Source organism: Macrobrachium nipponense, chromosome 32, assembly GCF_015104395.2.
Source record: "Macrobrachium nipponense isolate FS-2020 chromosome 32, ASM1510439v2, whole genome shotgun sequence".
Classification (NCBI taxonomy): domain Eukaryota; kingdom Metazoa; phylum Arthropoda; class Malacostraca; order Decapoda; family Palaemonidae; genus Macrobrachium; species Macrobrachium nipponense.
Genome location: NC_061094.1, coordinates 29042114 through 29066814, shown reverse-complemented (window position 1 = coordinate 29066814; position 24701 = coordinate 29042114). Strand labels below are relative to the sequence as shown.

General features: G+C 42.2%; 1 protein-coding gene across 1 annotated transcript in view; it reads left to right on the top strand.

Annotated features, from left to right (window-relative positions):
* The window catches only part of LOC135207394 (gastrula zinc finger protein XlCGF26.1-like), a 198513-nt gene extending 177746 nt beyond the window's left edge, over window positions 1–20767 (top strand). Inside the window, exon 9 of the mRNA XM_064239124.1 lies at window positions 18264–20767. Coding sequence (XP_064095194.1) covers window positions 18264–18806 — 543 coding nt within the window. The 3' untranslated portion in view covers window positions 18807–20767. The remainder of the gene's footprint in view (window positions 1–18263) is intronic.
* Window positions 20768–24701: the final 3934 nt, after the last annotated feature.

Below are 24701 nucleotides of genomic sequence, written 5' to 3'. Positions count from 1 at the left end.
GTTTTGCTCTCTCTCTCTCTCTCTCTCTCTCTCTCTCTCTCTCTCTCTCTCTCTCTCTCTCTCTCTCTCTCTCTCTCTCTCTTCCACGCAACCCTTGAAGATGTTGTCAAATTTAAACTACCATTTATCACTCCTCCATACTGTAGGAGTCGAAGGAAGATCATCTTAACCTTCTTCTATCGGTGCTCTCCATCTACAAGCTAGGGTTTGTTTCGTGTCATGAGCTTCTCTTCTAGATCCTGCAGCTCAGAGCTCCAGGTGCACAATTTCCTAGGATTTGGCAAGTTAGAGAGGCAATCAGAGTCTGATATTAGTTCTGGGATGTCCCTGAACTGGTATCTTCTCCTTTGTTTCTTCAAACACTTGGGTAGAGGAAGCAACCAACCTTCATCCTGTTCGTGGCTTGGTGGCTTGTCCGAGTTCTTTGATTTCTTTGAAATCCAAGACTCTTCGAAATGCTTCCTACACTTGGTTTTCTTCGGAACTCCTATTCGTTGATTCTCTCCAGTTTGAAGTAACCTTGAAGATTCTACAACGTCCCAGCCAGAGTTGATGCAGTTTCCTTTGTGTGATAGGTTGTGGATGTTTGGGGACGTGTTTCCAGCTTAGGCATTGTTGCCTCAACACACTCACTTTCGTGACTTAGTCACCTTAGTTCAAGGTTTACATGGATGTGAATCACGTCCATGAACATATTTCCCTGAGAGATGTGTTGTCGTCTTTCTCTCACAAGCGTGTCTTCCCTTCACGCACGGGAGGCTAGGTCCAGCTTTCTTCACCTGTTGTTCACATCCGCAGACATGTTTTAGGTGACAGCCGTGATGTTGTTCATGTTCGCGGATGTGTTTCAAATGACGGCCATGATGCTCATGGCGACGTGCTCCTTCAGATATTCATTTAAGAGAGAAAGAAAGATGTTGTCTTTCTCCAGTTTTCAAGAAACCAAGGCATTCTTGTCTTGTTGTCCTAGGAGGTCCTATGTTCGAAGTTTGCTTTCCATTCAGTGGTTGTGACTCGTCAAGGCGAAGGTGTCGTGCTTCTTTTCCCAGACGGTGTCATGTACATCATTCGTTGTTGCACATCCATGTACGTGACTTCACAGCCAGTGACAGACTCACGTGTGTGACTAGATGGCCGTAGATCATAAACACACTTGTGCAATCCCTTTTGGTCGAGTAGGTATCGTCTGACAAAGTTGCCTTGGTGATGTTGACAGGCGTTTCCTATCTTTTATGTACAAGATCAAAACGAACCTTCGACCTACCACACAGGGGGTTTGCAGAATGTCCAGTAGTGGACCGTCGACCAACCCCACGGCTATTCAGCACATCTGTCCAATGCCTTTTGGTCACAGCAAACAATTGATGGGTATTCCCTTAGTAGTGTTTGATGGACATTCCATGTCGTAACATACGAGATCAATCCTCCAACTGTTATGTCTTTTATGACAAGTCAATGGAGTTGTTCAATCAAGCCCATATGGCCTTCATTGTGGTGAATTGACAGTCTTTATGTTGACCCAAACTTCAGCATCATTTATTTACTATTTGGATTGTTCCGACAAGAATATTGACCTAATGCTTCGACTTTGACACAAGTACTAGTTGCAGTTAGTCAGTAGGTTGATTCCTTTACAGTGAAGTTCTGTGGAACCATTCTGCCCTATGCCTGCATAACCAACTGTAACTAGTACTTGTGTCAAAGTCAAAGCGTTATGTCAACTAGAACATTGAGATACAGTACTGGTCTGATTACTAGAATATATAAAGGTAGGCTTTATATATTCAAGTAACCAGACCAGTACTGTATCTCAACATTTTAGTTCTTGTCTCTGCAGGAGTTAAGATCCGTCTTTAACACTGCACTATGTTGCTCAGGAATGTCACCATAGTGGTTCCTTAGTCAAAGGGGGTTGGGCGGCGTGTCCTATTATCATAGGACACCTTCTCAGATGAGTAGCATACTGAACTTAAGTCATAATAGGGGATCACTTCATAGGACGTCTCTTGGAAATGCCTGTTCCTTTGGCAGTGCAGGGACATCTCTGAGGTCTACAGTCCTTTGACAGTGCACAAGTGGACACTAGAATATTTAGAATGTTTTTGCATAGAGCATATTTCTGGGTCGACCTGTGTTCGCCGGTGAAAAGGTCCTTGTGGGTTCTTTTCTGATATAAATACTTTCTAAATATACCAGAGAAAAAGTTAGCATTGGTATGCAGAGGTTACTACCCTCGCGCGAGCACCCTAAGGGCATCGTGTATAAAGTTCAGGGCGTGTGGAAGCCACTATCACAGGTCTCCTGCCATTTAGATTATTCCCCGACAACATCCCCTATATCGGGTGTGCCGTACCAACGGCCCCATCCGTACCGTCTTGAACCACCCCGCCACCTCCCGATGCGAGCGCCACCATACATCCTTCTTAAGAAATTGCGGATATCAACACACGTTTCCCTTGTGTGTGTGCTATTTACCCCAATTTTTTTATATTTTCGAGATGGCTACTGCTCAGATGTCACCGACAACTAAGTTAAGTACCCCTGTTTCTGTTTTCAATAGAAATATATATGGAAGTCTTATATTAGACCTGTGAACTCGTATTATTTATTGCGGGAGCATGGGGTCTCAGCCATCTTGAGGCTTATGAGCGGGAACGCGAGGCATTGTTGTTGTTGTCATGATAAAATATTTTAATACATATTATATCAACATGCCGTTCCGTACATCACATGCTCTATTAAATGTAACTATGTTAAGAACATGACGGTGTGCGTGCCGCCATTTAATAGTCAATTCTAAAATGCTTAGATTGAAGAAGTTGTTTGCGGGATCGCTATCCCATACTGGCGGTGGTATAAACAATGTCAGGTTCTGACAATATTCAAAATATAAATGTTCCACGTTACGATGCGAGAAAGGGAGTTCCTAGATAAAGCCATGTATATTTTAAAGTTTATATACATATATAACATATATACCCTTTATTTTAGAGAAATAAGAGGGAAATTTCCCTTCCTCTCTCGATATTGTGTGCCTCCTAGACCTCCCTCTCTCTCTCTATCCCTCGTAATGTATTTATATTATATATGCATGTGATAGTCGTAAGACATTAGTTTTGACTAGTATTAATTTAGTAACTAAGAGTGTTATATGTATAAGGACTATATAAAGATACTTTGTGGAATTACTAAGGTTCCTAATATTGAGGAAGGACTGGAATAATCCCTCTTTCTTCAATCACGCTTATCAAGTAGTTACATAGATATCTTTATATATAGCTAGAATAGACTAGATTCGATCCTTATACACGGACACTGTGTTTTGCCTACGTTCTCATGTTACTAAAAATTTTGTCCTACGGTAGTTAACTTGTTATATGAGCCAGGTCCTTGTACCATATATATTAAGTTTACATAGGCTAGCCTATGCCTAGCCATAAAACTTCCTATTAGCCCTCTGCTGGTCGGGAAAATATCACAATAACCCACGGGGTAATATGGCCACGTTCCCGATAGGCGACCACCTTAACCAATATATACCAGTCCAAGACTTGGTAACCAGGTCACAGGCCCACTTACTAGTGGTTCTACATTTGGTTGCTGGTGGTTGTCCTGATCATGAACTAGGCCACTAGGTTATACCTAGATTACTGAAGGAATTTTTCCCTACTGGTTAGTGATACCCTTAACCAGCAGGCTGGCCAATGGTGATCACGTGGGTGGTCAGTCTCTAAGCGACCACCACTCACAATATCACCCTCCCTTACCTCCCCTCCCCCCCTTACCCTCCTCATAAAAGCCCCACCCCCCCCAAATCTGCGCTACGACAGGGATCAGGCCTGGGGGACAGGGCCGACAGTGAGGTAGGGGAACAAAATTTAGCCTGACGAAACTCCGCTAGCGGAGCTCCGTCGCTGAAGCTCACGGCTCCGGTGGCTAATAATTCTTGCTTGTTGGGGGTTTCCTAATTATATATCCATTAAATATTTATAGTAAGAGTTATTTAGCTCTTATCCATAAGTCTGGAGGTAGTCACGTCGGCTGGGAGATTTCCCCCTGTCGTTACTTTCGATCTCCTATCTCCTTCCAACCAATTATCTATTAGGAAGTCTATACCTTCCATATATGGTACTCGATCTTGGCTCCGGACCTAGACAGTCCAGTGGAACAGGTTTCACCCTCCACCGGATTGTTATTAATTATAACGTTTGTGTCTGTATCCCACAATGATATGACTCCAGTGGTTGCTGGAGTATTTGTTCCGAAGTTATACCAGCCATAACCTATATATATCCTCTCCTCCGGCACATACCGGAGGAATAGAGCGATCCGTGATCTTCTCACGTTAATATAGGTGAACTTGTGGGATCCAACACCACCTAATTCCTTCCTATCTCCGGCAGGACTATTCATATATTTAGCATGCTGATATAAGACGCATGTTCTATTAGACATAAGTTTAGATAAGTTATAACTCCCCCTGGGAGAGTCGGTACTTATTGGAGCTTTCTATTACAGAAGGCTCGTTGCGTGTCTCCGGGCTGCTCCGCCTACTTCAGCGATCCGGTAGGCCATGAGGTCTGCTGGTCGCACGCCAACTGTGCGATTTCTTTTGTGGCAGAGGAAGGGCAGCCGCCATACATACATGGTTTGGCACCCGGAGGCCTGCTCGCTCTGCTTTCGAGCTGGTCATGGTGTTAGCGAATGTTGAGGTAAGCTATGAAACTGTACCCCCTTGTTGCATGGTTTCCTAGTTTAAGTTTCTTCTGACAATATTGGCATTTTATCCAATAAGGTCAGATAAGAAAACTCAAAAGTTTTCTCCTCATTACAGGCTGAGGAGGAAAGCATCAAAGCAGCCAAGGCAAGCCTAAGGCAGTGGCTCTCCGCATTCGGACGGAACACTCCGGGAGGATGCCCCTATGTCCTGGACTTCAGCTTGGGATCTCGCCTGTTTCCCGGTTCGCCCTCGGCTTTGGTGGATAAGGAGGTGGCTGCCCCTATCATCGATGCCATCTGGGCCGCGATGACTCCGCCTCCAGAAGACCAGCAGCTGTCTGGAGACGTCGCGGCCATTAACATCCATCTGGAGCCGATGGATGAGCAGGTAAGTGGCGAGTTGACTGAGGCAGGTAGCTTTGTAAGTCCTACCCCCTCTTCCTCTTTCCTTGGCTTTGATAAGCCTACCCCTACACCTTGGGAAGGAACCAGGTCAGTCTGCCCCAAGGTGAAAACCCTTAAGGCATCAAAACCTTTGCCTAAGGTAGCAAAGTCAGCTCCGCCAGCAGCTTCAGAGTTGTCACTGGCCCCTAGGCCCACGACTTCGTCTGATTCTTCGCCTGCTGCCAAGGTTCCTCACCCTATGAAGGGACAGAGGAGTAAGTCCGCTAGAACCAAGGCGGCGGAGCTTGACTACGAACAGGACCTTCTGGCTGACAAGTTAATGTCAAGAGTCAGAGACGCGGTGGACGAGAGGTTCTACTCCTTGAGACAGACCTCCGGCCCGGACAACCAAGCCGTGTCAGATATCGTGGCAGAGCAGCTAAGGCCTCTTAAAGAGATGATTGCAGGCCTGCTCCACTCCGGAGCTCCGGCGGCGACGTCGGCAGTTCCGGATGCCTCGAAATTGCCGCCTTTTGATAAGAGCAACCCTTGGCAGTTGGCCCTCTACGCTCCATACTTGGAGGGCAAGTTGACTATCGAAGGGTTGGGCACTCGTCCTCTCGAGGACCTGGAGTTTCACCCCAAAGATCTTCAATTTCCATTTAATGGCTTTGTCCGTCTGAGAGAGCATGCTCTAGTCCGGGTAGACAAGCATCCTAAGGAAACAGTAATATTTCCTAAGGAACAGGCTCAAGCTGTCTGGGCTCGTACTCTGTCAGATTGGGGATGCGTTAATACCAGATTGACGCCTCATAAATGGTCGTACACGATTTTTACGACAGTTCATGAAGTTCCATCCCCTTTCATGGACAAGATCGCAGAGCTAACGCTCCAAGCGAGCCATGAGGAGAACCTATGCCAGTATTGAAGGAGACAGAAGCTACCTCCCTCCTTATGCCAGGCACCAGGGAATTCTGGCATAATGCTCCGTCCACCTTCACGGTCGGGAAGTTGGACCCTGACTGCGCCTCTACTCTGTTCTCAGACAAACTCCCTAAGCTGCCGGAGAACTTGCTAAAGGCGGAGTTTGAGGCACGATCAAGACTGGCGAGATCTATCAACGTAGTTACGTCACTGGAGCTGGTAGCATCTATTTACAAGGAAGAGCAGCTCTTCCAGGTTCTGACGAAGAGTCTACTTCAGACTTTTCAGTCAGACCTATTTGAGTTTAACGCAGCCAGAAGAGTCTGCAGAAAATACGTGCTGGCAGAGGCATCTATTAGGCATGAGCCTAATAGATTGATCAAATCCTCCTTCTGGGGCGAGAACCTCTTCCCCCCAGAAGAGGTTGACAAAGTGCTTCAAGAGGCCTCTAGAACCAACCAGAGCCTCTGAGTGCGTTGGGGTTTGCCTTCGAAACGCAAATTTGAACCGACAGGCAAACATCCTAAATCAAAGGAGAAGCAAAGGTACTTTGCACTGTACAAGGCTTCTCAGCCCCAACAATTGCCTCAACCTATCCCACTGACTCAGATGTCTAAGCCATCGACATCTAAAGCTCCACTGCCGCAGCAGTTCTTGCTTCTGCAAACTCCCCATGGCCCACAGGCTGCTGCCACAACAGCCTGGATGGCTTCTCCGGCCTTTAATCTGGTGTACGAAGCCAGTGGCTCTTTTCGGGGATACGCCAGACAATCTGGTAGCGGCAGAGCCAGAGGTCAGCCCCGACAACGTGGCGGACCTAAAGGTAGAGGTTTCCGAGGAGGTAGAGGATAGAAGCCAGCACCGAACCAGTGAGACCTACTAGGTAGGAGGGAGACTGTACTGGTTCAGAGATCAATGGACCTTCAGTCCTTGGGCTCACAGTATTGTTTCCAAGGGTCTGGGGTGGAGGTGGAAAAAGGGGTCCCCACCTCCTCCAGTGAACTTCTTCCAGATACCAACATCAGATCTGGAGGAGTACACCAAAGATCTCTTACAGAAGAAAGCTATAAAGAGTAAAGAGCTTGAAATTTCAGGGACGTCTGTTTACTGTACCAAAAAAGAATTCAACCAAAATGAGAGTCATACTGGACTTGTCCAAACTCTATTCTTACATTCTTTGCGACAAGTTCCGTATGCTGACAGTCTCGCAGGTGCGGACCTTACTTCCCCGTGGGGCCGTCACCACCTCTTTAGATCTTACAGATGCCTATTATCATGTTCCGATAGCAAGAAACTTATCTCCGTACCTAGGCGACAAGCCGTATGCATTCAGAGTGATGCCATTCGGCCTCAACATAGCGCCCAGAATATTTACAAAGCTTGGGCGACCACAGTCGACGAATGTCGCAAAGCGACAGCCAAAGTCATCGAATTTTTGGAACGTCTAGGCTTTCAATTGAACATAGCAAAATCTCGGCTGGAACCAGCTACCCAATTCCAATGGCTGGGAATTCATTGGGACCTGGAGCATCACAAGCTATCTCTTCCGCCCAAAAAGGCCAAGGAGATAGCCGTAGCTACAAATCAATTTATCAGGAACAAAAAGATATGTCGACGTTCTCAAGAGAGAATCCTCGGATTACTACAGTTTGCTTCAGTAACAGACGTCCTACTGAAAACCAAATTAAAAGACATCAATCGAGTTTGGAGAAAGAGAGCCAATATTCGTCTCAGAGACAAAGTCTCAGTAATTCCCCCTGTGTTAATAAAGAGACTCCTTCCTTTGACAATTCCCAAGAATCTTTCCAAAGCAGTGCCAATGCAAATCCCTCCACCGAAAGTGACGATTCATACAGACGCGTCACTCAGTGGCTGGGGAGGATACTCTCAGCACCGGATAACCCAGGGCACTTGGTCAACCAGTCTCAAACAGTTCCACATAAACGTGCTGGAAGCTATGGCAGTGTTTCTGACTTTAAAACAGTTGTCTCCACCCAGAAACAACCATGTGAGGATAGTCTCGGACAGCCTAGTGGTTGTCCATTGCATAAACAGGGGGGGTTCCAAATCACCCAAACTGAATCATGTTATGATAGCAATTTTTACCTTGGCAGCAAAAATGCACTGGTCCCTGTCAGCAACCCATCTGGCAGGAGTCAGAAATGTAATAGCAGACGCTCTATCCAGGACCAAACCACTAGAGTCAGAATGGTCCCTAGACATGAATTCGTTTCGGTGGATCTCCAGTCAGGTTCCAGGTCTTCAAGTAGATCTATTTGCAACAAAATCCAACCACAAGCTCCCGTGCTATGTGGCTCCCAACCTGGACCCTCTGGCTTATGCCACGGACGCGTTGTCGATAGACTGGAACCTCTGGCAGAAGATTTATCTGTTTCCTCCAGTGAATCTTCTGATGAAAGTGCTACACAAACTACGTTCCTTCAAAGGTCGAGTAGCTTTGGAAGCCCACAACTGGCCCAAAAGCAATTGGTTTCCGCTCCTACTAGAACTGAAACTCCATCCCAAACGGATGCCTCGACCAGAACTGACACAAGTGGTACAAACGCAGATTGTGTCAGCTTCCTCAAGAATTCTGCAAACCCTAACTTTATGGATTTCATGAAGTTTGTGGCTCAAAAAGATTCAAGTATTGATCCGGATAATGTCATATTCATAGAATCTGACAAAAGGGATTCAACACTTAGGCAATATGATTCGGCTGTTAAGAAACTATCTGATTATTTAAGATGTTTAAATATTCATCAAATGACCCCAAATTTGGCCATTTCATTCTTTAGAACATTGTTTGAAAGAGGCCTAGCCGCCAGTACAATTACAACGATCAAATCAGCCTTGAAGAAGATATTTCAAGTCGGATTCAATATAAATTTAGCAGATTCATACTTCTCATCCATCCCTAAAGCTTGTGCACGTCTTAGACCAACTTCCCGTCCACAAAAGGTTACTTGGTTTTTGAATGATGTCCTAAAACTAGCATCGGACACGGATAATGAATCCTGCTTGTATATTACACTTTTAAGAAAAACCTTGTTTCTTACAGCCTTGGCCTCAGGCGCCAGAATATCAGAACTCGCAGCTCTCTCTCGTAATTCTGAAAATATAGATTTCCTTCCATCAGGAGAAGTGTTGCTCTCTCCGGACAGGAGTTTCCTAGCTAAAAATGAAGCTAGCCAAAAATGAAGACCCTCAAAACAGATGGTTTCCCTGGAAAATTATCCCATTACCCCAGGACACATCTCTGTGTCCAGTGGCAACTCTCAAGTCTTTTTTGGCTAGGTCCTCCTCAAGGTCCTCCGGTCCCTTGTTTATTAGAGAGCAAGGCGGCACTATCTCGATACAGGGTATTAGACAGCAAATACTCTATTTTATAAAACAAGCTAACCCGGAGTCATTTCCACATGCACATGACATTCGGGCTGTAGCCACTTCAATCAATTACTTTCAAAATATGAATTTTGAAGACCTTGAAAAGTATACGGGTTGGAAATCTTCTCTTAGTTTTCAAACGCCACTATTTGAAGGAGATTCAGGCTCTAAAATACTCAGCTATAGCTGCTGGGAGTCTAGTCTCCCCAGAATAACATATCCTCCTGTACCTCATTCTCTATCCCTCTCCTAACCCCTACTCCTTTCTACCTGCCACTTTCATACTCGCCACGATGCCTCTCTCCTCGGTGGGGCAGAAACGGGCGCCCCAGATCAGTTAGGATGTTCTTATGCAATCAATGTCAAACAGCCTTATGATCTCCTCAGTCTTGCTTGTATATTTTTGTAAATAGTATTTGGATGTTCAGTTTAATTCTGTTATCTGTAAGCATATTTAATTTTAAGTCATAATCTAAGTCTTAGGTTTAAGCTTAGTTTATTAAGTTTCTTAATTTTTATATCATTATTAGTAAGTAAATTGATATTTACTAACAAAATATTTCATTTCTCCCTTTGAGCTGATTTGAATTTAGAATTATTAAGGCTTGGAAGGCATTCTCTTGTATATTTTCACCGGCAAACACAGGTCGACCCAGAAAAGGGATTTTGACGAAGGAAAAATCTATTTCTGGGGAGAGACCTGTGTCGCCCGGTGAACCCTACCCATCCTTTCCCATCCCAGTACCTATCCAGGCCAATATAAATATCCAAAAGTAAAGAAGGCTGTATGGTGGCGCTCGCATCGGGCGGTGGCGGGGTGGTTCAAGACGGTACGGATGGGGCCGTTGGTACTGTGGCGGGATCACAAGCTAGAAAAAAAACAAATGGCAAGACCCTCCCCACATTAACCTAGTCACTCCAGCTGCCAAACCCACCCTCAGTCACACTTTCTTCTTTACACAACAAAATACAGCAGGACAATTAACAAAACAAAAAAAACACAAAACACATGTACTTACCAATCAATCTAGTTACTCCGGGGCTATCCTGTGCTGTCCGCTGGTTGAGGTCACAGAAATACCAACAACAACCCAAAAAATCACATATGACGACAAAACACAACACAACAAAAGACAAATGCACAAACAACACAACAGCACAGGCACAATAACTCTAAGCAAAAAAAACACTAACTTAACAACAACAAAACTCAACCAATTTCCAATGCCTTCAAATAACTGTCTGACACTACTAACTCTCACCAGCTCTCACCAAAGACTGACCGAAAACTCTCACCAAAACACAGACCTCTAACAGCAAACAACCCAGCCAGAACTCACTAACAGCCAATACAGTCATTAACTATCCATACAGCAATTACACCCTCTCTCTCTCTCTCTCTCTCTCTCTCTCTCTCTCTCTCTCTCTCTCTCTCACACAGACTTTGTCAAATGGAACTTCATAACTCCTCCATTTTTCCTCCCCTGTTACATTTGACAACGTCTCCTTTCACTCACAACACCCACACTAAATAGCCTTCCGCAACACCCACGGATGCTCAGATGCAGGTCCCCTTGATCTTGTTTGAGGGCCCTCATACACACTCTCGGTTACACCGCCATCAACTTCTCCCAGATCACTTCCAGTCAGACTACCATTACTATCTCCCTCACTACCATCCCCCCAAATCCCATTCACTATCTCATCTACCCCTTCTAACTCTTGTCCGAACATCTCTCGTAACTCTGCCACTAAATCACTTACCTCATTTACACTCCTGCCAAACTCCCGAAGAGACTCATTCATACTGCCAACTACATCCTTACTACCTGATTCCCTTCCCGGTGAAACTTCACCAAACCCTGTCAATTCAAACCCACACACGCTATATGTATTATTCCTCCCCTCAAAGTCCATCTGTTATTAACACTGTGTAGCCTTATCCACATTCTTACCCTAAACACTACCCCCTCTATCAATGCAGCTCACGTCTCTTCCCTTTCCTTACCTTCTTCCGCCGTTTCTTCCACATACTTCAAACGAACCACTAACTAGCCGATCATTCCAGACCCAATTTGCTCACTGACATCGGCTCACATTTATTCACCCTTAACCACTCACTCATCGCATCCTCCCGAACATACTGGGGTACTTCCTCCACTTAACGGAGCTGGTTATGGTGTGCCCTAACCTCATCCACACCCCCATCTACTCGCAATTTCCCCAACACATAACTCAATCCACTTGGTCCCACTTCCAAAATCTCAACCATTCTCTCTTCCGTTCCTTTCACCTCTTCTTTCATTTCCACTTTTGCACTCCTTTAGTCATTCCTCTCATTTCCTCTAACTCGCTCTTCAGCTCCTCACACTCTACTCTCAACCTCTCATTCTCCACTTCCAATCTTCCCTTAGCTTCCCTTGCCAACCGTAACTCCTCCTTCAGCCTCTCTATCTCCTTCAACCCTTCCATCCTCACTTATCCACCAATCACACAACTCACTACCCCAATTGCCCTGCAGCTGCCGCACCAACAGTCCCTGTTCGGGCGCCAAAAATAACTTCACCAAACCCTGTCAATTCAAACCCACACACGCTATATGTATTATTCCTCCCCTCAAAGTCATCTGTATTACACTGTGTAGCCTTATCCACCATTCTTACCCTAACACTAACCCCTCTATCATGCAGCTCACGTCTCTCCCTTTCCTTACCTTCTTCCGCTTTCTTCCATACTCAACCAACACTAACTGCCGATCTTCCAGACCCATTTGCTCACTGACACTCGGCTCACATTTATTCACCCTCAACCACTCACTCATCGCATTCTCCCCGCCCAACATACTGGGGTACTTCCCTCCACGTACGGAGCTGGTTATGGTGTGCCCTAACCTCATCCACACCCCCATCTACTCGCAATTTCCCCAACACATAACTCAATCCACTTGGTCCCACTTCCAAAATCTCAAAATGCCCTTCAAATTTCTCCCTTACCTTATTCACATTCATTCTCCCTTTCTCAACCACCTATTTCAACACCTTATCTCCAACCCTAAAACTTTCAAACCTTTCACTCGCTTTCTTCCACAAATCTCGATCACTCTCTGACAGACCCAGCCGCAGCCTAACAATCCTTTCAAAATTCAACACATACTTACAAGGAGACATACCTATACTCTTCTGCAGTGTGGCGTTATATATACCCAAACTGCACGTCCTACATACATATCCCAATCATTGTCGCCTTTACTCATCATTCGCAAAATCTCAGTCATCGTTCTAACAGTCCTTTCCCCAATGTATTCTGACGTAGTCTCATCCTGTCCATCACCCTTACTAACTTTCTTCCCCTTAGTCTTCTTCTTTTCCTCAGCCACTTTCTTATTCTTGTCCTCAGGTTTATCCTTATCCTGTGTCTTCCCCCTCTTTCCCTTACCTATCACAACCAAATCACCTTCGTCACTCGTACTCTCATCCACTCGCTCTTTCGCTTCCTTTACCACTCCTTGCCCGTCACAAGACCCAGTGGGCCTACCGCTACAGCTCCTATCCATGAATCCCTTCTCACTTCCTGCATCATCTCTTGCACTGCATTCATCATTACCCCGAATTTTTCGTCCATTTTCTCAACCATTCTCTCTTCCGTTCCTTTCACCTCTTCTTTCATTTCCACTTTTGCCCTCCTTAGCATTCCTCTCATTTCCTCTAACTCGCTCTTCAGCTCCTCACACTCTACCCTCAACCTCTCATTCTCCACTTCCAACCTTCCCTTAGCTTCCCTTGCCAACCGTAACTCCTCCTTCAGCCTCTCTATCTCCTTCAACCCTTCCATCCTCACTTATCCACCAATCACACAACTCGCTACCCCAATTGCCCTACAGCTGCCGCACCAACAGTCCCTGTTCGGGCGCCAAAAAATAATGTGGCGGGATCACAAGCTAGAAAAAAAACAAATGGCAAGACCCTCCCCACATTAACCTAGTCACTCCAGCTGCCAAACCCACCCTCAGTCACACTTTCTTCTTTACACAACAAAATACAGCAGGACAATTGACAAAACAAAAAAACACAAAACACATGTACTTACCAATCAATCCAGTTACTCCAGGGCTATCCTGCGCTGTCCGCTGGTTGAGGTCACAGAAATACCAACAACAACACAAAAAATCACATATAACAACTAAACACAACAACACAACAGCACAGGCACAATAACTCTGAGCATAAAAAAAAAAACACTAACTTAACAACAACAAAACAAAACACAAAACTCAACCAATTTCCAATGCCTTCAAATAACTGTCCGACACTACTAACTCTCACCAGCTCTCACCAAAGACTGACTTAAGACTGACCGAAAACTCGCACCAAAACACAGACCTCTAACAGCAAACAACCCAGCCAGAACTCACTAACAGCCAATACAGTCATTAACTATCCATACAGCAATTACACCCTCTCTCTCTCTCTCTCTCTCTCTCTCTCTCAGGTTCTTCCTCTCTCCTCTCCTCTCTCTTCTCACAGAACGTTGTCAAATGGAACTTCATAACTCCTCCATAGTACGGCGCACCCGATATAGGGGATGTTGGCGGGGAATAATCTAAATGGCAGGAGACCTGTGATAGTGGCTTCCACACACCCTGAACTTTATACATGACGCCCTTAGGGTGCTCGCGGGAGGGTAGTAACCTCTGCATACCAATGCTAACTTTTTCTCTGGTATATTTAGAAAGTATTTATATCAGAAAAGAGGCTAGAAGGACCTTTTCACCGGGCGACACAGGTCTCTCCCCAGAAAGAGATTTTTCCTTTGTCAAAATCCCTTTATCATAGGACATCCCATTGGGTTAGCCTATTGTCTCCTCTGTTTTCAACAGGAAGCTAGAGGTCAACTGTTCATGGTTCCAGATCTGTTTGCTGGGGCAGGGGACTCCCTTCTGCCTACAGGGAACAACCTTGGAGGTTACGCATCTCCTCGTTTCTGCCTGTTCCGTCATGTCCTGGACAGAGTCATGGGTTCCAAAGTCATAGGATGACCCTAGTAGCTCCTTGTGGCCCCAAGCTAAGTGGCTGAGAGAGATTCCACCTGAGCACAGCCCTCTCCACCAGTCTCGTGTGGAGAGATACCACCAATCAGAAGGATCTTTATCTCTTCATGTCTGGAGTCTGTCCAGTATCTCTTTCGAGCGAGAGATCTTTCTCGTGGAGCAGTGACTCAGATGTAAGGCTACTTCAGAGGATCTTCATCAACTGTATTCAAGACGAACCGTCTGCTGCTATTGGTGTTATCAAAGGAATTTCTCTCCATGCGGAGCTTCTTTTCAGCAGATAAAAATCTTCTATCTTTTTCAGAACAGAGGAAATTCTTTCTGTTTGCAGACAGTCCCCTGGGTTACATCAGGTTCAGGTTAAGTTGTTCATGTCACTATTAACCTGCTTTACAGCGCTGTAACATGGACATTACTACTATAATTATGATGATTCTGGTTAAGGCGACTTCCGGCTTACAGTGTCCTGCTGGGAACAGAACCCCTACCATAAACCAAGGACTGCCTGTATACTGGCGAGGGCCAACAGGGCTGGCTTGTGATTAGTTCATCTGAGGATGTGGTCATCCACTTTGCCCTGGGCATTCATTTATGCAGTTCAAGAGCTTTGAGTGATTTTGTTTCACATAGGAACTCAGACCTCCCATGTGGGACTTTACTTTGATACCGAGTAGTCTCGCCCTGGCTCCTTCGAGCCCATGTGTCAATCCTTCTGACCTTTGCTTCTTTGGAAGAGTTGGAGAGCTCCATGGTTAGGTTATGACATAAATCCTCAAGGGGTTTGGGTCAGTAGCTTTAGAATTTGCCCCATAATTTGTGGCTGACCAACATTCCCACGGTTCACAGTGACAGATTGGCCTCCTTTTCCATTCCTTACAGTGTGGAGTTTACCAGCAACCTTCAAGAGTTTCTTCCTTGACTTGTCCAAGCACTGCATTGTGATATAAAAGGCTCGTCACCTAAAGCTTAGGTGTCATAGACTTATGTTAATACAAGACAAGCCAACAAAGGGGTGTCCTAGAATACCCTTTTGTTTAACTACATGAGGTGATTAGGCAAACCTACCTCGCATCGTCAAGTTCTGTCACCAATTCGGTGCATGCAAAAGTACATGACACCAGAGGAATAGGTTTCTCCCTGGCATTAAGAACTTACCTGTTCATAGGATTTTGAATGCTGGTTCCTGACTATATCAAACGTCTTTCACTTTCTTCTACCTGAAGGATGCTGCCCACAGATACTTGGACACTTTTTCCTTGGTTCAAGTGGTGGCCGTTCAATAAGTGTAACTCATCCGGTGTCCTTGGTGGGAAAGTTTGATGTTTGTATTTTGCCCAAGATGATTGTGTGGAGTAGGGAATGAGCGAGATGACTAGTCTTTTTCCCTTTTCTCCTTTATTCATACCTACAGGCGGTTTGAAGAACAGACACATCATAAATTGGAGCTGGATGCAGGTGAGTTGCAGTCATACTCTTACAGCACTCTCTATGTTCCTTAAAACACAATTTGCTTTTCAGTAGCTTCAACTCCCCTCTCCAGCATGGGGAGTGAGGAGTGGTGAGAAACTCGTTTGTTGTGGCTAACATGGTTTGTTGCTTGAACAGATATGGATCTTTTTGACTTCTGTTTTGCAATGAATCTGGACATGTTTCATTGCATTTAAAGCCACTAGACTGAGTGTTAGATATCCAGTGTTAGGTATCCGCATATCTACCATTTCAAAAACTTGGGTCCTCATTTTTTAATTTATTTATTTAATTTTTTAGAATTCTCATATCTAGGAAGAATGATTAGGTGTGCCAAACCTCCAGTCGGTTCAGGATTCTCTTACCTCCCTCCAAATGTGAATCTGTTCTACTGTTAAGACCAAATGTTTATTCTGCTTATGAACAAAACAAATTTTTTATTAATTTGTATTTTTCATAGCTAACAAACCTCAGGTCTTAACATTGCCCACCTTTAGCCACCCTTCTTATGTTTCATCCTGTGTTGGAAGAAAGACTGATGCATACTGGATTCAAGTGAGGTCTCTGACTCTCTTCCACCTCCACTACGCATTGGATGCCCGATGCCACAGATTCCTTGCATTTATAATTTTTTATTGATTTCAACCGGTTTCAGCTGGCAGAAGGTGATATATCCTACTGTTAAAACCTCAGGTTTGTTAGCTATGAAAAATACAAATTACTAATACAAAATTTGTTATTTTTTAATTATTTTGTATTTTTCATTGCTAACAAACCTGAGGTCTTAACATTGAGTATCCACCTCTAGCCACCTGTCTTATGTCTTATCCTGGTTTAGAAGAAAGAGTAAAGTTGAAGCGTGGTCTCTAGACTTGCTTCCACCTCAGTTACATATCTGAAGCCAGATGCCACAGATCCCTTGCATATACAAAATTTTTTATTGCTTTAACTGGTTTGCAGTGGCACCAGATTTACCCTAATGTTAAGACCTTAGGTTTGTTAGCTATGAAAAATACAAATTAATAAAAATTTTGTCATTTTGTTAAAAAAAAAAAAAAAAAAAAAGAAGCACTGAACCTCAGTTTTGGTGTGAAGGGTTTGAGCTGACTACTAAAATGACATTTCTGGAATTGACCAGCCCAAGAGACAAGAATGTGTATCCTTGTGCATTATCTGCAAAACATCTACAAAGAAGGTAAATTTGTGTCATGTAAGGGTCTTTGGGCATATGGTCAAATTGTTATCTTGACTTTTAGCTTGCATTGTTAAAAGTATGCCCAATCAGCAAATGTCGTCACATCTCGAAGATTCCAAATTTAAGACGTGTTGAAATCCAAATTTTGCCCACCATCACCTTTACATAATTATTTTTCTGAAGCCATAAGAGACTATTTTTTGTGTGGCTAGACAAGAGCTTATTTGTGCCTTGTTGAAAGTCCTTAGTTATGTCAAACAGGATGTCCCCCATAATTGCAGAGGTTAGGGACCATCACCACCCTTGTTAAGCAAAAATCTGTGTTTAAGTTTGTATTCCCCTCTAAAAATGCCTATCACTGGCTATTTGAATAGTTCAAACACCAAAGACCTCCCTCTAAAAATTCTTATAAATGCTTATTTTGTATAGTTCAAACACCAAATATACAGTGCCTCGTTTGTCGAACGTTTCTTATGTTGAACATTCCGTTTTTCAAAAAATATTTTTTAGAAAATTTTGTTTAGTTTGTTGAACAAATGCGTTCTGTTCTTGGTGGGGTGCTGATGAGCGAAAATTGCCATTAATGAAAACTTGGCAATTTATGGTACCTCTGTTAGGTATGCTAAGGTGTCATAACTCTATTATCAGCACCTTATGGTGCCATAACTATTATTGGCACTTTATGTTGCCAATAACTGAAACTCTACCCGTTATGGTGCCATAAATCACCGATTTTATGGTGCTAGACAAGTACCATAAAACTGGATTGCCATTAACCGAGTCCACCAATAACCGGGACTGCCTGTACTAATTATAGAGTACCAACAAGAAGAAAAGAAGCAAAAACACTGTGCCCAACAGAATGGCAGTTGAGATGTATTGACTTACAGCCATTCAAAAGCTTCAACAACCAAGTCACTTTACTCTAATAATACACCTAAGACTGATGACTCTTAAATAAAGGCCAAAGGTTTGTTTATTAGAACAAAATGCATTTTGTAAACTTAATTGAATTTTATTTTGTTGAACTGAATATTTAAAACCTGAACTGTTGTAGTCATAAGATTAAATAGTATCAATATTAAGTTTGAAAATACTGTGTTGTATGGCACAAATGTGATTATTGCTCTACCTTTTCAGGCTCAACATATAACAACATTAACTCCTGAGATGCTTCAAGCAAATATGAACCCAAATACTGTAGCTGCAGAAACTATGTCAGTGGGTCCAGTTTCTGGTATTGTTGTCTCTGCATCAGCAGTCCAAGAATGTATAAATTCTGAAGAGCTTCAGCCAGCAGAGGCACACCAACAACTACACGAACAAAGTTCAATCAGTTCTTGTCACATAAGAAGGGGAAACACTCTTATACAACCAGTTTTACAATCATCATTAATGCCTATGCATCAGATGATTGTCTTTGAAGAACCTATTACTGAGCCTGGACACACCTTTTCTGTACGTCCAGCAAATCGAGTAGTTTCTGTTTCTCAGTGTACGGGCCAAGTTATAAATGGATCTCAAATCCCTAGTCAGGTGATATGCATTCCTCATTCAGATGCTGAACCATCAACTACAGACCACCATTCTCAAAATAGTTTTCCAGTACCATTACCACAACATTCACAAGTTGTGGGTCAACAAAAATTATCTACTATACATTATGAGCCTTATGGGTCATGAGTTGTGATTTTTTTATTTAACCTTTACTCCTTTTTTCCCACCGTTATCCCTACGTTAAGGGGTCAGCTGCCTGATGTGCATTCTTCACTGCCTTCTATCAAAGGCATCGTCCTCCACCAAACCTTTTCTCTTCATATGTTCCTTCACTTTATCTTGCCATCTAATTCTCTGTCTCCCTCTCGATCGTCTTCCTCTAACAGGTTCCTCCCAATTCCTCCTCATTATCCATCCTCAACATATGTCAAAACCATCTCAATCATGCCTCTCTTATCACCTCTGTAATATTTAATAAGCCTGCCCTTCTAATCCACCACAGCATTCTCATCTCTGTTCTGTCAAGCTTTACTTTCTCTTTCCTTCTTAGAGCCTGTGTTTTTTGTCCACACATTAACGCTGGTCTTATCACGGTGCTGTAGGTCTTGACTTTTAGCTTGATTGACATTTTCTTATCACATACTACTTCAGCTACCTCTCTCCATTTCCCAATGCAGCTTTTATCCTACTGTCAACTTCAGGCTCACATCCTCCCTATTGGCTTTAAGTAGATTCTAAGTATTTAAAATTTTCCACCTGGTTTATAAACAAGCCTTTTCTTTCTTGTATTACTATTCTGCCTCCATCTTCCCTACTGCTCACCAAAACCTCTGTTTTATTCACATTTACCTTTAAGCCACCCCTTTTGAAGACTCCTGCCACTATTCAACCCTTCTCTGTAGGCCTCCCTCATTTTTGGCAGTAATCACCAGGTCATCAGCACACAACTACTCCCACAGCTCTTCATTCCTGATCTCTTCACTTAGCACATCCATGACCAGCACAAACAAAAATGAGCTTAATGCTGACCTCTGGTGTAATCCAACACTAACTTCAAAGTTTTCTGTTTCCCCAACTGCTGTTATTACTTATGTGCTTGTTCTTTGATCTCTCATCTTGACCAGCCTAACAAATTTTTCGAAGACTTTCTTCCTCCCTCCTCATACACCAAAACATCACTTCTCTTGGGATTCTACTGTATGCTTTCTCTAGGTCTATAAATACACAGTAGAGCTCCTGGTTTCCCTCTAGCCTCTTTTCCTCTAGCTGTCTTACTATGAAGATGGCATCCACCATCCCTCTTCCTCTCATGAATCCATACTGCTGTTTCCTGATCTTTACAGTCTCTTGTATTCTCTCATCCAGTATCCTCTCTAAAACTTTCAATCCATGCTCTGTTAGTTTAATTTCCCAGTAGTTATCACAATCCATGACATCTCCCTTTGGCTTGTATATATATACACCATTAGACTCTCCTTCTAGTCTCATGGCATTACTTCCTCTTCCAATATAGCTTTTAATAAATCCAGCATCCATTTTTCCCTCTCTGTACCTATTAACCCTCTTACGCCGACTGGACGTATTTTACGTCGACTACAAAAGATTTTTTTAAAGTTCGCGGAAAAATACTTATAGCCTACCAGCCTAAAACTTTTGAATCACGCGCCTTGGGGGATGCTGGGAGTTCACGGATCAAGGTGTTGTTTTGTTTACAATCGTTACGCAGGCGCACAAGCGCGAATTTCTTTCTTGCCGCACTAAACAGTATCTGTGACACATCTCGGAAATTATTTCGTCACTTTGACATCATTTTTGTACCATTGTAAATTAGCCGTTACATGAAGTATTATATATGCAATATGTGCGCATTTTTATGTAGAATACAACAATAAAATACTCATGATTGTAGCTTTTATCCGTTTTGAGATATTTTCATATAAATAACGATAATTGCCAAAATTTCAACCTTCCGTCAACTTTGACTCTACCGAAATGGTCGAAAAACGCAATTGTAAGCTAAAACTCTTATATTTTAGTAATATTCAATCATTTAACTTAATTTTGCAACTAATTGGAAGTCTCTAGCACAATATTTCGATTTATGGTGAATTTATGAAAAAACTTTTTCCTTACGTCCGCGCGGTAACTCTTCCGAAAAAAAAATCATACATGCGATTGTGGTAATGTTGCACCATTTTAAAATAAGTCGTTTATATAAAAAGTTTTTTTTTTTATATAATGGAAATGTGCGCAATTTCATGCACAATACAACTAAAAACAACCCATGGTTGTAGCTTTTATCAGTTTTGAGATATTTTCATATAAATAACGATAATTGCCAAAATTTCAACCTTCGGTCAACTTTGACTCTACCGAAATGGTCGAAAAACGCAATTGTAAGATAAAACGCTTATATTTCTAGTATATTCAAGCATTTACCTTCATTTTGCAACAAATTGGAAGTCTCTAGCACAATATTTCGATTTATGGTGAATTTATGAAAAAAATAAAATTTTCTTTACGTCCGCGCGGTAACTCTTCCGAAAAAATCATGAGTGCGATTGTGGTAATGTTTGCACCATTTTAAATTAGCCGTTACATAAAGTTTTATATATGAAAATGTGCGCAATTTTATGTAGAATACAACTAAAAATAATTGAAGGTTGTAGCTTTTCTCATTTTTGAAATATTTGCATATAAATCACGATAAATAGAAAAAAAACCACGCTCGGTCAACTTTGACTCTACCAAAATGGTCGAAAAACGCAATTGTAAGCTAAAACTCTTACAGTCTAGTAATATTCAGTCATTTATCTTCATCTTGAAACAAATTCGAAGTCTTTAGCAAAATATTTAGATTTATGGTGAATTTAAAAACAAATCTTTCCTTCCCTCCGCGCGCGGATTCTCCGCCACAAATCTCTGAAATGCGTACGTACATCTCGAAATATTTGCTCCGTTTCATATTAGGCATTTTCATAGAGTTTTATATATGAAAATGTGCGCAATTTTATGTAGAATAAAACGAAAAATATTTGAAGGTTGTAGCTTTTCTTATTTCCGAAATAATTGCATATAAAGTATATATATATAAAAAAATTCGACATTTGGTCAACTTGATCTCGTCAGATATGGTCGAAAACTGCAATTGTAAGCTAATACTCTTACAGTATAGTAATATTCAATCATTTTTCTTCATTTTGAAAGAAATTGGAAGTCTCTAGGACAATATTTAGATTTATGGTGAATTTTTGAAAAAAATATTTGTTTACGTCTGCGCGTTACGAATTCATGCATTATTTTTTGATAATATTTTCTCTGTGTTGCTTTTATCGTTTTACAATGTGTTATATACCAAAATGATTGCAATTTAGTGTACATTACAACAAAATAAAAAGTAACTTGTTACTTTAACCTTTACCCGTTTTGCGCACAGCGCGATTTTGAAATACAATTGAATATGTGAAAGATTTTCTGTTTTTGTTGCGCTATCCATATATCGCATTATTTATATATGATAATGATAATGTTTTTCATTTCTGATGGTTGCATACTAAACTCCAGCCAATGACAAAAAAAGGAGCCAAAAATGAACTCTTAATCTAGAAAACTAAGCGCGCTGTGATTTTTTGAAAAAAATATTTTTTCCGCTTCCGCGCTCACTCTGAAACACCTCCGGCACACGGGAGAATTTTTTATTTACCGCTCCGGCGTAAGAGGGTTAATTTGATTATTTTAATTTGGAACTCTGTTGGACCCTGTGCTATACCATTCTTCATTTTACTGCTCTCTTCACTTCTGTATCCTGTATCTCCATCACTGGTCCCTCTACCCTCTGCTCTTCCCCTGTCTTCTCTCTCTTTTTAAGTATTTAAAAGTTGTTCAAAATACTCTCTCCATCTCTTCTTAATGTCTTCTTCATCCCTATGCAATACTATATCTCCATCTCTATCCTTGACACCCCAAAGGGGGTTAGTGCCACTTTTTTCATTCTTTAACTGTATCTCCGTTCATAATCTCTCACTTCCATCTTACTATCCACCCTCTCCTAACAATTATTACATATTGCAACTGCTTTGAGGTTTTCCTCCTGCAACACCTTTGAAACCTTTTATTGTCAATTTCCATTTCAGCTCTGAATGGTCTCAGTTACCCCAGTGCTTGGCATAATGCCAAAAATCTATATAAATCAAATAAAAAGAATCTATACTTGACAGCGCCCAATTAACCCACATCCTACCTCCGCCTTTTCCTCAAATTTGAAATCTTATGGATATCCTTTTCTCCTTCTCTTGTTCCTAGTCTCATCCAACTGCTCTTGCTGCACTTCCAATAGCCATACCTACCCTTCTTGCATCTTTTTCCTCTTCTCTGCACCGTTCATCTGCACCCTGTGCATGCCTTACTTTCCAGTCCTTAAATGCTTTTGATTTTCTTTTAATTGATTCTTGCACTTCTCCATTCCACTACCACTTTTATCCTCTTGACACTCCATATCCACTGGTTCTTCCCACCAGTTCCTTTGCTAACCCCCACACACACTTCTCTCATAACTGCCCAGATATTTTGCACTCTGTTACCTTGTCCAAATTTTATTACCCCCCCCCCCTCCAGCCATCTCTCTCACAGTCCTAAATTGGTCTCCCTTTCCTAATTTAAGATCCCAAATCTTAATCCTAGATCTCTTTCTCTTCTTGGGTTCCCTACCTCTCATTTTCAAATCCTTCACCAACAGGACTGGCTAAATACATACTATTAGGCACACCCCCAGGCCAGGCAAACTTCAAGGTTGCCAATTTCAAGTAAAAAAAACACATCAATTAGAAGAGGAAGATATGCAAATGCGCATGGTGTAAGAAAAGAAATTTAAACATTATTCTGTACCTTACACAGGAAGTTGAAAGTGAATATTTACAACCCTGTGCAGGGCTTCTTTTCCAAGACACTTGTAAAGATATGCCAATTTAACCAAGTTATACATCTTTTTTCTAATAATTTAATTTTGTTTTGTATAGAATTATAATTACAGCTCACACAATATCATAACATAAGAACTACAATCAGTAACAAATTCTGAGTATATTTTTTTGTAAAATATTTAAGAGATTTACTGAGATGGGGAGATGCAGTAACATTTGTGAGGTATAAATGTTTTTCCTAATATTTCTCTGCACTTTCCTTTGCAAAATTACAGTTATTGCTGACATGCAATCATAAAAGATAAGAACTAAAACTAACAGTAATCCCTGGGTATATTTATGAGCAAATAAATAAAAGGATGTCATGGGATAGAGAGGGGCAGTACGTTCCCCCATCAAGTCTCAAGGAACATTGATCCCCCTCTGTCCTCTGCCAAGCTACTACAATTGCCGCAAGTCATTTATGGACCATTGAAGTGATATGAACATCTTTCCTGCTAAATTCATCCAGATGGTATGGTGCACAATATTAACACTCATATGAGTTAGCCCATCCAGCACTCAAAACTTGTTATCGATCCTCATATGATCATGCCTGTCCATTAAGGGTTAATTTTAACATGGTTGAACATGGTTTTATATTATAAAGGCTAGTAGAGCGCCTATGGAGGTTATTATCAAATACAGTACGGTCCCCAATTATGTGAGAATTTGGTCGATCCTTGGCCTTCCAGAACTGGAAAATCGCAAATATCGATACACATACTTTATAAGAATAATTCCATTAGGGCAAAGGCAAATGGCAACTTACCCAGTCAAACTTTTTTACTACCCATTTTCAATACTTTCTATGTACTACTATACTGTATTTTTTCTAATATGAAATTGTTCTTATGGATAAATAAAACATTAAAAAGGTTTTAAAGTTTTAATAACTTGAAAAAGTTTAAAATCACACTCAGGATGGTAAAAACTCCCACACGCAAACACTGCCACCATTGGGTGCAAGTGTACTGTATAATACAGTCCTTTCCTGCACGTGACTGAGAACAATAGTGATGGTGATGATGATGATACTGCTCATTCATACACACCGCGCTATGACTTCACAAATGCGAGAGGCGGAGCCTTCCGTCTTAGACAATGGCTGAGCATAAGCCTT